This window comes from Bufo gargarizans, chromosome 3 (assembly GCF_014858855.1).
Source record: "Bufo gargarizans isolate SCDJY-AF-19 chromosome 3, ASM1485885v1, whole genome shotgun sequence".
Classification (NCBI taxonomy): Eukaryota; Metazoa; Chordata; class Amphibia; order Anura; family Bufonidae; genus Bufo; species Bufo gargarizans.
Window position 1 is genome coordinate 358,398,868 of NC_058082.1, and position 15,491 is coordinate 358,414,358.

Consider the following 15,491-nt stretch of genomic DNA (forward strand, 5'->3'; position numbering starts at 1 on the left):
AAGAACACACACAAAAAATAATACAAAAAATCAATAGAGAAATCTTCCTTCTGATTTCTGCTTCACCTGTAGGAGGAAACAGGTAGAACGGAGAAGACTCTCGGGGTTATGTGTCATGTGCTTAGCTGTTTCAGTCACTCCCATAGAGTTTGAATGGAGCAGCAGAATACAACAAGCACAACTGCAATTCCATGAAAACGCCATTTTAGTTTCAGACGTAGACAAGGGTTGTGGCAGCGTTTTATTCAAGGGAAGGGTGCATAGAGGATCAGGGTCCTCCATTCGGTGCAGCCAATCACTGGTATTTTGTCTTCTATGTAGGGTTCGGCTCTTTCCTGATAAAAGTGATAGGAATTGTATACCTCACAACAATTCAGCTATAGTCTTTTATTGGACAGGAAACCTACATAATCGCTTTGCCCAGATATTGTTTGGTATTCCATAAAAGCAAGTACCGGTAATTCACAGTGGTACAAACAGCTGTATTTACACCGCCTCACCATTACAAAGTAGATGGCGTGCAGGTAAACAGTGAAGACAACGCAGCGCTCGCATGAGTGGCGCGGCCGTGCAGAGAGTCGGACCACCACTGATCGGATATTGATGACTTATCCTGAGCAAAAGTAACCAATATCATGAAGTCAGACAATCCCTTTGAAGAGAGCCTAGTAACTACCTGCATCCCCATATAATAAAAATGATGGAGCATCTATTCCTATAATTATGTTGTGCAGTACCTCTATTCCTTGTACATACTGATTAATCACCCAGCTGGACCTTTATTGAGAGATTAATTTGTAAACTTCTAGAAGGAATAATAGAGGGATGGCACAACACAGAGTGATCTAAAAGATGCTCCAGAATGGTTATTACACGGGGAATGCAAGTAGCTACTAAAACAGACATGTCAGGAGAGGTGAAAGGTCCTTTTTAACTACAAATAAAAACCTGTTCTGCTGCCATAAACTGCAAAGAGATAAACATACAATTAAAGTGCTGTTATATATTTTTTGGTAACCCACATATTCATTATTCTCCATAAGAAAATCAGTTTATTTTCCCCATTTACTTAAAATCCACACTTTTTTTTAAAGTTTAGCTTTTTTTTCTTCTTTGATCTACACAGTAATGTCAACAAATATTTCTTCTCTTCTGGTTTCACATCTGATACTTCTTGGAACGAAAAACATCTAGATTAAAAAATGAAATCCTCTCTCATTCCCAATACACATATACCCCCCATCCTCTTTACGGTACACTATTTTTGTATTTTATAGAAACAATACCGTTTAGGTCCATTACCGCTCTGCCTTATCACAGGCAATAGTGAATTCAATGCTACATCTGCAATGTTTATCACACAATTTATTTATTTTTATAAATAAAAAGAAGACCTGTCATCTCTCCTGACATGTCAGTTTTAGTAAATACTCTCATTCCCCATGTAATAACCATTCTGGAGCATCTAAAGTATCTATTGTGCCATTCCTGTATTATTCCTACTAGAGGTTTACATATAAATTGCTTGCAGTCAAGGTACTGCTGGGTATTACCAGTAGCTGGTGTGTCTGAATAGGTATAAGCAGTGCTGCTAATGTCAGACTGTGCAGGGACACAGCCTCAACTGGCAACACCCATCTGTACCTTTAAAAAAAAAAAAAAAAGACAGCGCATTTTTAAAACACACAATTCTTTCTACTGCATTCTGAACAAAAGAAGAGCCAAGTGAGACATTATTAAATGCCACTCTGTGATTAGCTCTTTGGGAATGTTTACTTAAAGCCAAAACTCTTAACAAAGCAATTTTTCATCACTGCATTGAGCTACAGCCTTTAAACAAGATGTCTGGATCTGTTAATCAAAGTCTACTGAATGATGCCGAGCAGAGCTGTACAGACAGAAGGGGTCTCTGTGCCTGCTGCAGAAGTGCGGTCAACCATGCGCAAGCTCATCCTGTATAGATTAATCTGATGGACAATGAGGTCTGAAAGGAAGGACTGGTGGGAGCTAATTAAAGGACACTGGCTCTCTGCAAAACCAGACAATGAATGAACAATGAAAATGCAACTCAGAGCATCACAGTTTACACAAGAGAGTAACTGAATTTGATCCGAAAAGACTTAAATGGGTTGTCCAGGAGAAAAAACAACTTATTAATATGTCTAAGATTTGTGAAACTAGATAAACAGGCACAATCACCTCAGAGAGGATGCCTGGTTTCCCACCATTCTCATCCCAACAAGAGACACCTGTCATCACACCAATGACTGGTCGGTCACATGTCTCTATTGCGACGACAATGTCCCGACATAGTAAGTAGCAAATGGTTGTGGATCAGTCATCTTCAGAAGAGAATTGATAAAAAAAATAATAATAAATACTCTCTATAAGTGTATTTTCACCATGCTGAGAAGTTTTAAATATCTTTCCCGGGATAATCCTTTAACTGTTTTGCACCATAGAACGATCTGCTATGCGGACCCCTCGCTTACCTTGTTAGAAGGGGACTCCCATATGGCAAGACCAAAATAATCCTCCTCGAGAATATTTAAGTGGCTACACACTTTCTTAAAAAGATCCTGCCCCTTAGCATGTTTCTACAAGAGAAAACAAAAATAAATCATCTTGTGAATTGAACGTAACATGTTGTCATGTGTGAACACTGCACAAAACAGTTTGCTGAATTCACAATAAGTTGCTGACACTGGTTCAGGACACTTTACCAATGACCTAACGCCAACATTCTTGGAATACAGTCAGCAGGGAAAACGGTGGATTTACTTTATATCCTTTTCTGTTCTGTCCGGAAGTGCACTAAAGAAAAAGCTGACATGGCAATCCAACCCAGCATTAATGTACCAAGCTCCTAACATGGGTATTTGTAGTCTAGGAGCTGGCATCAGCTTGTGTTCTAAGCCATGAATGTCATAGTCTATATCTCTGATGGCTAACCTCCGGCACTCCAGCTGTGGTACAACTCCCAAGATGCCCCCTTGCTTGGCTGCTCTCAGAACTCCACAGAAATAAACGGAGCATGCTGGGAGTCGTAGTTTCACCACAGTTGGAGTGCCGGAGGTTAGCCATCACTGCTCTATAGTCTTTAACTCTCCTTCTTGAAAGTCTGAACCCTTTTGAGACCAGGTAAATTTATTATTATATTATCATTTTGTTTTAATATTTATTTTTTCACTTTTCCATTCACATTGCCATTTGACGGCTTGTTTTTGCAGGCCAAAAATTTTATTTATTTCAATGGCATGATTTGAGATATCTTGTATTGCATCATCAGAGCATCGCAGTTTCTTCAAACAACTAGACCACGAATATCAAAATGTCAGAAAACCCTTTCTAAGCTGAATAAAATTGATGAATCAAGTGTAATTTTGAAAAAAATAATACTAATAATGTATCCTTTCACAAGCGCAAAGTGTAACAACCTCTGGGCCTCTGCCTTAGACATTCAGCATACAGAAACAGAGAAGAATGATGGCAGAGAAAGATCATATGGTCCAACTAACTTGCCCTCATACTATTTCCTTTTAAATTAAGTTACTATAGAATTTTTCCAACCACATCTACTAGAAGTTAGTTCAAAGCATCTACTACTCTCTGTCAAATGCATCATACTGCAGTAACTTCAATACTTGGTAGCACATATAATAGCAGACCATTGAGACTGTGTGCATGATGCTCAACTGTGATACACATTACCCTTCGCCATTAATTTGTGCTTCAAAAAGTGTTAGAGTATATTCCCATGACCTGCATCACAGTACTCTTTATAAAGACACAGGGGGTCCTTCACCAAGACCAGCTTTTTATGCCGATCTTAGATTCCCCCTATACTCTGTCAGAAAATTTGGCTAATTTATGACAAGGCACCTTGTTGTAAATTAGGCAAATCTATGGCAGTTTGTGCACCAGGAGAGAAGAAAAAAAACAACAGTCCAGCCCCTGACTGGAGTCTTTTTTTTTCTTTCCAATATTTACACTCGTTTCCAGGTGTAAAGTTAGTAAAACTAGCAATTTCTCTCAGCACAAGCCTAAAAGAAATGCCTATTCCTATCTGCAATTGCGGACAAGAATAGGACAGACTCTACCTTTTTTGCAGGTGCCGTGGAACGGATATATGGATGCTGACAGCACACAGTGTGCTGTCCGCATCTTTTGCTGCCCAAATAAAATAAATGGGTCAGCATCCGCTCTGCGATGCAGCTACATAAATATGGTCATCTGAATTAGCCCTAAAACTGTCAGTCCAACTAAATATTGTTGCACGGTTAGTAAAAAAAATTAAAAAATAAAAAAAATTGAAAGTCCCATTTATTTAAGACTAAAACAATCACAAATGCCTTAATAAGTGACCCACACAAAGTAGCTAGCTTTCCTAATTTCCTAGCAGCCATGTATCCATTGTGCCTCAAACTGTACAAGAATTCCCAATTTTATTGCACTTTCAGTAACACTAGAAATGTAAACTAATATAGGATATGTATCCCTGAAGGAACGCACAACAATATGGAACAGCTAAAAAAAAATAAAAAATAAGAATGAGGACTTGACAAATCGACATACAAATTCAAAATGCATTTATACGCTCCAAACTGAAATGGCTAAAAGTCTTCATTTAATATACATTTTTAAATATAAGATGAGCAGCAAATCTGCCTAGTTATGCATCAATACAGAAATAAGAGATGTGTTACTGAATAGACAGACTAGCAGACCTGCCAAGGGCTGGCGACTTCTATGGAAGCTGTAATACTGCTCCATATTATTTGTTACCAGCTTATCCAGAAACAGATATAAAAGGGGTCTAAGACCTAAGGGGACATTTGCATAAGTCTATTTTACGCAGTATTTCTCATAAACCTATATCTATCCATCCAATAACAAGTAGTGGGGAACACTTACCAAAAATGGTGGACATGAAAGTAAATATGGCAATCTGAATATGCAATAGCTTCAGACCCCCCCCCCCCCTCCCCCCGATAAAATACATGGATGCTGGGGAAGAAGGCGTAAAATACTGGACTGGGTTGAACAAAGCTACTTTTCTGCAGAAGGCAGTGATGGCCAAACTCCCCTTTTACTAGGCAGAAACCAAAATTCTTTTACTTGTGTGGACATTTACATAGATATGTAGGACATTCTTAATCAACGTGCTTATGTAATAAAAAGGGTTTTATTTTCATCATACTCACGGCAAATGACCACATCTATCAGATTGCCTTTGTGCCCAAACATACTGTTCTTCTTTTATATAGAGACAAATCAGCATTTTCTATAATGAGAAATCTACACTCTGCTCCCTAACAGTGAAAGGAAGCACCTGCCCTCTCCATCTGCCTGAGGGGGAGCAGCTGGATGGCCAGGGGATATTAGGGACTAAATAGCTTGCCTTTTTATTTAACCTCTCTCATTTCCCACCTCTTGGCGACTGAAATTAATTGAGGCGGTCGGAATTCTGAGAGGTTAAAGACACAAAACCCCAGCAAGAAACAAAGAGCAAAAATAATCAGTGTGAGGGGACACAAAAATTATATACATATAAAAGAGTCAAAATAAATCAACAGATTAGCAAAGGGAGGGACAGCTGTTGCCTGACTTAAAGGGATTTGCAGCCTCAACAAGCCAGGACAAAACAAATCATTTGGACATCAGAAATGCTTAGACGTGAGATTTATCAGAGCAGGATGCAGCACCTAGCTCTTACGTAGAGGCCGAGAAAAATCTGATTTTCAAGAGGTAATGACATGTTCGGAAGGAGATGTAAATGTGAGGGTGTGAGGAGCACATCAAGACGTGAGGAAAACAGAAGAGCCGGTGGTTTGTAGTACAAAAGGTCATGGAAATCTCAAATATAAACTCTGCAGGAAATATTTATTTACTGGTGCCCTCCCTTCTGGAGATACCAAAGGCAAATGTGTATTTTACTTGTTTCCTCTAAGATCAGGTCTGATTTTTTGGGGAATACAATAAGGGAGATATGTTTTCAGTCTCACTGGCTTCAACACCAGAGACCTCTGCTACAAATTGAAAGTGCATAAATAATGAAACTTTGAGACAAGACCTATTCTAGCCAAAATAATGACATGGAAATGATATGTATGGGAAAATAAGAAAGCTCCAGTAATAGTCACACATAGTTCACCTCCGTTATGATGATCTGTAATCAATGATTAAAAGATACTTGGAAGAGGAAAAATGAGCTGTAGACAAACATCCCGATGTTGCCATAACCAACCTGCATTTACAGAACTTATGTTAACCCTATTTTCTGATATCAATTACTGGAAAAGGGGAATTTAAAGGTTATGGACAACCTTGACATGGAGAAAATAACCTTTACACATGTCAGTGGTTATTTTAAGTTAAAACATGTAATTCTGCAATCTTCCTTCATTTATTTGTAGACACCATGATATTCAGTTGTCCAGCATGCTGCTGCCTTCCCTAGCTCTCATGCATCCGTATAGATTCATTCCTGCACTCATGTCTCTTTCTACATCTCATCTCTTCTGTACGGACAGTTATTGATGCTGAGGAATGTGTGATTCCTCTCCCCCAGCAATGTTTGCCAGTGGTGCTCTGCTTTCTTTTCACACATGTGCATGCATAGTCTATGTAATTCTCATCCTTCACTCTGCAGAGTACAATATTCCCTCTGCTGCTATCTCTACCATTAGAAGAGATGGGGAGACCAGAGTGTAGCTATAGCAGGAGTAGCATGCAGTTGGATATACACTGAGCAAAAACATAAACGCAACACTTTCGGTTTTGCTCCCATTTTGCAGGAGCTGAACTTAAAGATCTGAAAAATGTTCTACATACACTAAAGACCCATCACTCTCAAATATTGTTCACAAATCTCTCTAAATCTGTGTTAGTGAGCACTTCTCCTTTGCCAAGATAATCCATCCCAAGGTGCTTATTAGACAGCATGAATATTGGTGTGCCTTAGACTTCCCACAATAAAAGGACACTCTGAAATGTGTACAGTTTTGCCTGGGGGGGGGGGGGGGGGGGGGGGGGGTTAGAAAACCAGCCAGTATCTGGTGTGGCCACCATTTGCCTCACGCAGTGCAACACATCTCATTCATTGCACGGGCAAGAGCTCTGGTAGACATTCCTGCAGTCAGCATGCCAATTGCACGCTCTCTCAAACATTGCAACATCTGTCGCATTGTGCTGTGTGATCAAACTGCACATTTCAGAGTGGGCTTTTATTGTGGGCACACCTGTGCAATATTAATGCTGTCTAATCAGCACCTTGATATGCCACACCTGTCAGGAGGGATGGATTATCTTGGCAAAGGAGAAGTGCTCACTAACACAGATTTAGACAGATTTGTGAACAATATTTGAGAGTAATGGGTCTTTTGTGTATGCAGAAAATGTTTTAGATCTTTGAGTTCAGCTCATGCAAAATGGGAGCAAAACCGAAAGTGTTGCGTTTATATTTTTGTTCAGTGTATATCATATTCAGCACCAGCACTAGCTAGGTGAAGGACTTGCACATAGTAATAGTACATCATTAGTTTTGCTAACAATTCTTTTGCATTGCTCAAAGGCATCTCAAATAAATAATAAAGCAACTTTGCAAACAGTCTTCCCCAGAAACCCCTAAGTTTAGTGTCTACAGGTATAATGCATACCTAGGATACATAGTTGTGTGTGTGTTCATGATTACAGATCACATTTTGTTGATGGACTGAAGAAAAAAAAAAAAAAAGGGTTGCACTTAGCCTTTAACATGTGAAAATCATCAACATGTAAGTGCTCTTACCTCCAGTTCACATTCATACACTGTGTCATCAAGAAGGGTAACTTTGCAACGCATGTTGGCTGACCTCCTAACCACTTTTTGACTACTCTTTGAGTCTTCGGTTTTTGTGAGCTTCTGTTCTGAGTTAACTTCAACAGTGTCCTCCTCGTCCTCAGGATTTGCTTCAGGGTCTTGATCGTCTTTTCTATCCTCCTGTGCGGGCTAAAAAATGAAAAAATTTAATAAAAAATGGAGTAATACAACCTTATTAGAACCATACCAGGCAAACTCAATAGTACCATTTAAAGTGGTTATGCCATTGTTTATGTAAAATTTTAAATCAGAAATCACAAAGTACATGATAATCTCTTTCTAACAAAGCTAGAATCAGCCCTGTACCTCACATGGATCCAAAGCTCTCCCAATTCATTGCCCCAACTGCTCTGAGACATTATTTCAGGCCGGCAACTCAAAAAGTATATCGTTTCTGCTGCAGCACTCTTCCCATCACAGCTCAGGGCATGACCTTTCTGCTGCAGCGCTCTCCCTAACTGTCACAGCTTTTAACTGTAGATACAGCTAGCGCAGTTGAAGGATGGAATTGAGCATGTGCAACCACCTCAGTAGGTGGACGTGCACATTACTATACAGATTAAACACCATGGGGCATCATTATAATGAAGAGAATATCTCACAAGTTTCAAAAGCAACTAGTTTTTCAGGCTGGATTATATTAAAATAGAATTTTAATAGTGGTATAACCCTTTTAATGGGAAAATGGTGGCTAGTCTTTCATTCTGTATTTCCTTATTAGTATATTTTTGTGTATTTTGCACAAATCAAGCTAAGAGTAAAATATTTTTGCTTCATATCTACACATCATGCTTTACTTACAAAAGCAGTTTAACCTTAGGGCAGATACTAGCAGTAGCTGTTTGAACAATACACATCACCTGGGTTTCTGCACTGCTCAGAGAATGTAGGTCAAGAGATGGGTCAGTTCGCAGTTCAGGTTCTGGAGCTGCTATAGGAGCCTTCAAAAAAACGTCATCATCCAACTGCTCTCCCAACCCTTCGTCCAACTCCTTTTGTTCTGCTGCTCCTTTTTCTGAAGACGATTGAACGTCTTTGTCTTCTTCGGTCACCTGAGATTTTGGTCTTTTAAGAAAGGAAGAGAAAAGTCTTGACAAACGCTTGCCTTCAGAATTCCGGTCTTTACTCCTACGGGTGCTGGGTGAATCTGTGGAAGGAGAACCCTGGGTTTCTACAGTCTCCGGTTTATCCCCTGTGACAATTTCCTCCGGGACACTTTTGCATGCCCCTTCTTCCTCTTGTTCCTTCCCTTCCTGCTTTTGGTCCTGGGGAGGACTCTCTGCCTCAGCAACTACACTCTTCTCTGTTGTCATTTTTAAACTGTAAAAGGAGTGAGAGCAATGCATTAGGAGATAAAATAGTTCAAGACTTAGCAGTTTGTGCTAAAAAACATTTCAATATGGCATAATAAGCACATTCCTTTCCAGACGAGCATTTATCAAAAACAAAGAAAAATTATCTGCTTAGCCTTTTAGCACCACGAGAAAATGTTGAAGGACCAACCTCATCTGACATCAGTATTTTTCTGTAAATAGGATGAATAAATGATGATTAAGTAATCGTTCCAAGCTTTTAATGAAGGGCACACGTCAGGTTATTTGTCTTTAAAGGATAACTGTCACATTTAGACTCTAATTTCAATTTTCATATATGTAGTTACTAATAACATGATATTCCAGAATCAGTTACTATTAGACTGACTTACCCCATATTTAGCAAGATTCAGCCCTTAGCAACCAGTCTGCATAAAACTGCAATTTCACTATTCAGTTAAGATGGCCGCTACTGCCCTCACCCTGAGGCTAATCCCACCTGCCCTCACTAGCCAGTAACAATAGCCCCCCAAAAGTGTCGTTAACCAGAGCCCCCCCTAAAGGGTTAATCTCCTGCAGCACAAAGGGGTCCTCTTACCACATGTTGCTATCATTTATACACTGAGCAGACGGCAGATCTCCCTTCCCTGTTGTGCGCTGCTCCAACTCTGCATTCTCCAGCTCTGCTGAGTGAGGGAGCGTCTGCCAAGCGCAGAGACAGGGAGAAGTGCACACAGCCCAGGCACTGTTATCAGCTGCTGGGGAGGACCTGGCTTTAATCATTTGCTTACAGTCCCTGTCTGTCAATAATGTGACCTTGCACGCTGCGTCCTCCGTCCTTCAACACATAGACGGACCATGCCTAGCAACCCTATTTTAAGCACAGGTAAAAGTAGGCAGTACAGGGAACATAAATGTGGAATTAAGGGGTAATTGATTACACAGAGAAAAGTTGAAATAGGGCCACCAAGGTGATATTAATCACCACAATCCAATACTCCCCAAAAAAAACACAACAGTTATACAGGGTGGGCCATTTATATGGATACACCTTAATAAAATGGGAATGGTTGGTGATATTAACTTCCTGTTTGTGGCACATTAGTATATGTGAGGGGGGGGGGAACGTTTCAAGATGGGTGGTGACCATGGCGGCCATTTTGAAGTCGGCCATTTTGAATCCAACTTTTGTTTTTTCAATAGGAAGAGGGTCATGTGACACGTAAAACTTAATGGGAATTTCACAAGAAAAACAATGTTGTGCTTGGTTTTAACGTAACTTTATTCTTTCAAGAGTTATTTACAAGTTTCTCTTTGTTTACAGCCATTGACATGTCGCCGAGGTTAACACGTGCGGAGCGGATAGAAATTGTGTAGATGTCTGGTGAACGCAGTAATCGGGTCATTGCAGCAGATTTCAATGCAAGACAGCCTACGAGACCACCCATCTCCCATGCTACAGTTAGCAAACTGCTTGCTAAGTTTCGTGAAACTGGTTCAGTGTTGGATTTGGCAAAATGTGGACGCATGAAATCTGTCACTAATGAAGAAACATCAGTGGCTGTCCTAGCTTCATTCAGCAAGAGCCCACAGCGTAGCACTCGCCGCATGTCACTGGAGAGTGGCATTAGTCGAACATCCCTTCAGCGGATATTAGCTACTCACAAATGGCACCCTTACAAACTCCAGCATCTCAACGAGGATGACCCAGATCGGCGCACTGAATTTGCAGAATGGGCAAAACAAAAATTGGAACAGGACCCTCAGTTTACGCAGATTTTGTTTATTGATGAGGCAAACTTTTATGTGAATGGTGAAGTTAACAAACAAAACCACCGCTATTGGTCTGACACTAACCCACATTGGATAGATCCCTCCAAGACTGTTGGAACCAAAAAATTGATGGTATGGTGTGGTATAGTGGGTACAAAGATAGTGGGGCCATTCTTCATCAATGGAAATCTCAAGGCCACTGGATATGCGAAATTGCTACATGATGATGTGTTTCCCTCTTTATGCACTGAAGCTGGCACGTTTCCTGAGTTTTTCCAGCAAGATGGTGCACCACCACATTATGGGTGTCAGGTCCGAACATTCCTAGATGAACAGTTTCCTGGAAAGTGGATTGGTCGTCGTGGGCCAGTTGAATGGCCCCCAGGTCTCCCGATCTGACCCCCTTAAACTTTTATCTTTGGGGTAATCTGAAGGCAATTGTCTATGCTGTGAAGATACGATATGTGCAGCACCTGAAACTACGGATACTGGAAGCCTGTGCTAGCATTTCTCCTGCGGTGTTGCCATCAGTGTGTGAAGAGTGGGAGAAGAGGATTGCATTGACAATCCAACACAATGGGCAGCACATTGAACACATTTTATAAGTGGTCAGAAACTTGTAAATATCTCATGAAAGAATAAAGTTACGTTAAAACCAAGCACACCATTGTTTTTCTTGTGAAATTCCCAATAAGTTTGATGTGTCACATGACCCTCTTCCTATTGAAAAAACAAAAGCTGGATTCAAAATGGCCGACTTCAAAACGGCCGCCATGGTCACCACCCATCTTAACATAGTAACATAGTACATAAGGCCGAAAAAAGACATTTGTCCATCCAGTTCGGCCTGTCATCCTGCAAGTTGATCCAGAGGAAGGCCAAAAAACCCTGTGAGGTAGAATAAAGTTTCCCCCCTCACATATACTAATGTGCCACAAACAGGAAGTTAATATCACCAACCATTCCCATTTTATTAAGGTGTATCCATATAAATGGCCCACCCTGTACTTTTTAGTTAAAATGCAAAAGAAAAAACTTTTTTTTTTAATTTTTCTTCTTTTAAATTTAGACAATACTCTACCACTGAAAATGATATCCTTCTGTAACTGTCAGCACAGAGAGATAAAACTGTAGATAAGATAGGAAACCCATCATCAGTTTACTGCTGCTGTGAAGGAACAATAATCACACATGTAGAATTATGCTCTCTTAATTAGGGATAAGCGAATTGTGTTATGGATTCCACTACCACGGCCCATAACGCAATTCCATGACGGAATGCAGTCCTTCATAACAGAAGTCTATGGCCAGAATAACGGACCTGTCCGGTTTCCGTTATGCAGGAGTCTTCTCTTGCATTGCCTTGCTAGTCCTCCTGGATGGGCTCTATTTGCCTGACTACCGCGATGACACCACGTCGACAGCCTGTAACTGCTGCATTCAATCACTGGCCCCAAAACCTGTAATCCCACTGTATTATTACCCCTTTATGAATTTTGTGCAGGTTCACAACTCAAAACCAAGGCACATTTATTACATGTGGAGGAAAGGTGATTTAGATATCAATATAGGAAAGGGATTTTTAAAAAGTTAGATCAGTCAAACAACAAACCCACAACAAATCTCAATGCTTATGACTACTACAATGAACGCAATAATACATCAGTATTAAAAGCAAGCTACCTTAGTGAAATTAAACTGTTATGGGCAACTGGCAGCTCATGGATGCTCACCTTACAGCCCTAGCCCCTCTTCCAGAGTTCTGCAGCTTAGCATCATTACTAAAAGGGATTTTTTGTTACAAAAGTGGCCACATGTTAAAGGTTTTCTGATGCAGTTTTTAAATTCAAAACCAGGATTGGATTAAAACACATCTGTGCCCACCTACCCGCGCCACGGTGGTCTCAGTCAGGCAGGTCCTACTCTAAACCTACCTATGCCATTGGGCATCTATCAGGAGAGCAGACCCGGCACATAGTGTGCTGCTCCTAGTGACCTCTGTGTGCACCAAGCAACCAATGAGAGGAGGAGCACACACAGCTATATGTACCACCTTATTCGAGGTTGCCTATTAGATAGGTGGGGCAACTGCATAGGTAGGTTTGGAAGTAGGACTTGCCTGAGACCAGCATGATGTGGGTAGGTGGGCACAGATGTGTTTTGTTCAAAATATATTGGCTAAGAGTCTCAGATTTTATCATTAGTCAGGGCTTAGTCCATATATAATGTTTGCATCTATTGTTTTAGTGCATTATTTTCCATGACTTTATACATTTATTGATAATCTATCCAGAGGTCATCAGAAGAAATTCCTGGTTAAACTCCTTATACTTTGTCTAATTTTATGATCCACTCCTGGCTTTGGCTTTAAAAACTGCACCACAGAACCTGAACATGTGGCAGCAAGTTGACAGTTTAAAAGCGTTAACGACGATTTATACTGCCCGATTGTCGGGAACAAACAGTTACTATGAATGCCCATTCCTTACAACAGGTCCATGTACAGTAAATGTGCTGCCAGGTCTCCGGATGAACGAACGTTTAAATGAGCTTTCGTGAAGCACATTAAATCATTTCTGGGTGAACAGCAATCTGCTGCCCAGAAACAATGACCCTGTATGAGGAAAAGTAACGGAAGTAGCCATCCCTTATCCCCATACATATCAATATTAGATTTACCTCCAATAAGGAGCAGGCAGTTAGTTGGGAAGGAATGGTCCCTTCTCGATAATTGACAACCAGTTGGGCCAGTCTAAATCCGGCATTAGCAACAAGTGCAATGAGCCTCCATGGTAGTGAGCAGGAGATGTGAAAATATCGGAGAACCCTTTCCAATATACTATGTGCAAACAATCCTGAAATAAACAGAAGACGCAGTAGGTTGAATGTAATGAGCTGCCCTTAGATGAATTCATTGGCCTGATCAGAGGCTCCTTGAGACTGTGCAAGGTTGACCCCCACTGAAGCTGAAACCCACTGCTATGTTAACAACACAGGAGCGGCAAGGAGAGTTTTATCATTTATTCTGATAGCAGGCAGTTTAGAATCTGAGTTTACATGCTTTATCTATTAGGTTATCAAGAAATATACAATCCTACCGTTTCTCTTGTCTGGTAAGCAGGGTCTTAATAGTCAATAAGTGTGTGTTTCCGCTGTAGGGCAGATAGATTGCTGGATGTTTATGCCCACGCCCTGACAAAGTAATGACCAGTCTTCCTGCAAATAATATTTTTATCCCTGTTTATTAAATTATCCTCATTATACAAGGATGCCTGATGTCATTTTAGCTCACAGGGGCACAATTATTAATATCCTGCTCTTTTAAAAGGATCTGTCAGCTGCGCCATCTGAAGTCAACAACCAGTAAAGTGCTGGAAAGAAGCAAACAGTGCAAATACGCACAATAGTCACACTCCAGCACTCTTTTATTCGAAAATCCAGACCATGACCACAAATTTCATAAAAGCACATTGTCAACTATTAAATTGGTTTGTAGGAATGCTCTAAATTCTAATGCTGGACGTACATATAAAATCATCACTGGCTGTAATGCGGACGATCGATCTTACATGGGATCGTCATACGAATGTTCGACAGACACGGGGAGACTGATCTGGCCAACCAGGGAGTCCATCATAAAAAGAAACTGACTCCCTATGACTAGCGCAGTGTGTCAAAAGGTTGACCCCGAAACTCTGACAATCAAGTCACACGCATGTAGCTTTGGCCAGGCACGGTGTTATTTTTTGTGGGAGAAAGTTCTGTGAGGAGGACTTTTTCTCCCATTAAAACCAGATCTCTGATGGAACTGACTGACTAAAACAGATGCAAACTGAGCACAGGGGATCTGCTTATCTTAAATGTTTCTGTTCTTCTGCAGGATCAGCAGAAAAGAAAATGAAATGGTGATAGGAACACTGCCTAAGGCACAATCGTATGTCCACAAGCATGGGTCAGTCTTGTTATTTCATATAAGTTTCATTTTCTATTTTTCAGAAATGGAATGGCGACGTCAACACGGCTTCAAGTTTACTGTATCGTCATAATAAAAACAAAGTACAGCCTTCTCTGAATTCTGTGGTTTAAGTATCAGGACTTGAAGGGGTTGTCTCACTTCAGCAAATGGCATTTATTATGTAGAGAAAGTGAATACAAGGCACTTACTAATGTATTGTTATTATCCAATACCCATATTGCCTCCTTTCCTGGCTGGATTCATTTTTCCATCACATTATACACTGCTCGTTTCCATAGTTACGACCACCCTGCAATCCATCAGTGGAGGCCGTACTTGCACACAATAGGAAAAAGTGCCGACCTATTCGTCCACTTAGGATCCCAGCCACCAAAAAGGCCGCCGCCTTTTCCTATATTGTGCAAGCATGGCCACCACTGATTGATTGCAGAGTGGTCGTAACCATGGAAATAAGCAGTGTATAATGTGGTAGAAAAATGAATCCAGTCAGAAAAGGAAGCAATATGGATAATCACAGGACATTAGTAAGTGCCTTGTATTAACTTTCTCTGCATGATAAATGCCATTT

The 15,491-nt window shown here is 40.5% G+C and overlaps 1 protein-coding gene across 11 annotated transcripts in view; it reads right to left on the reverse strand.

Annotated features, from left to right (window-relative positions):
* LOC122933105 (protein 4.1-like) overlaps nucleotides 1-15,491 on the reverse strand; it is a 183,619-nt gene that overhangs the window by 77,904 nt on the left and 90,224 nt on the right. For all 11 annotated transcript variants that reach the window (XM_044287877.1, XM_044287876.1, XM_044287879.1 and 8 more), the window contains exons 2-4: nucleotides 8,722-9,181; nucleotides 7,790-7,990; nucleotides 2,493-2,597 (exon numbers count right to left, since the gene is read on the reverse strand). In XM_044287877.1, coding sequence (XP_044143812.1) covers nucleotides 2,493-2,597; nucleotides 7,790-7,990; nucleotides 8,722-9,181 — 766 coding nt within the window. The remainder of the gene's footprint in view (nucleotides 1-2,492; nucleotides 2,598-7,789; nucleotides 7,991-8,721; nucleotides 9,182-15,491) is intronic.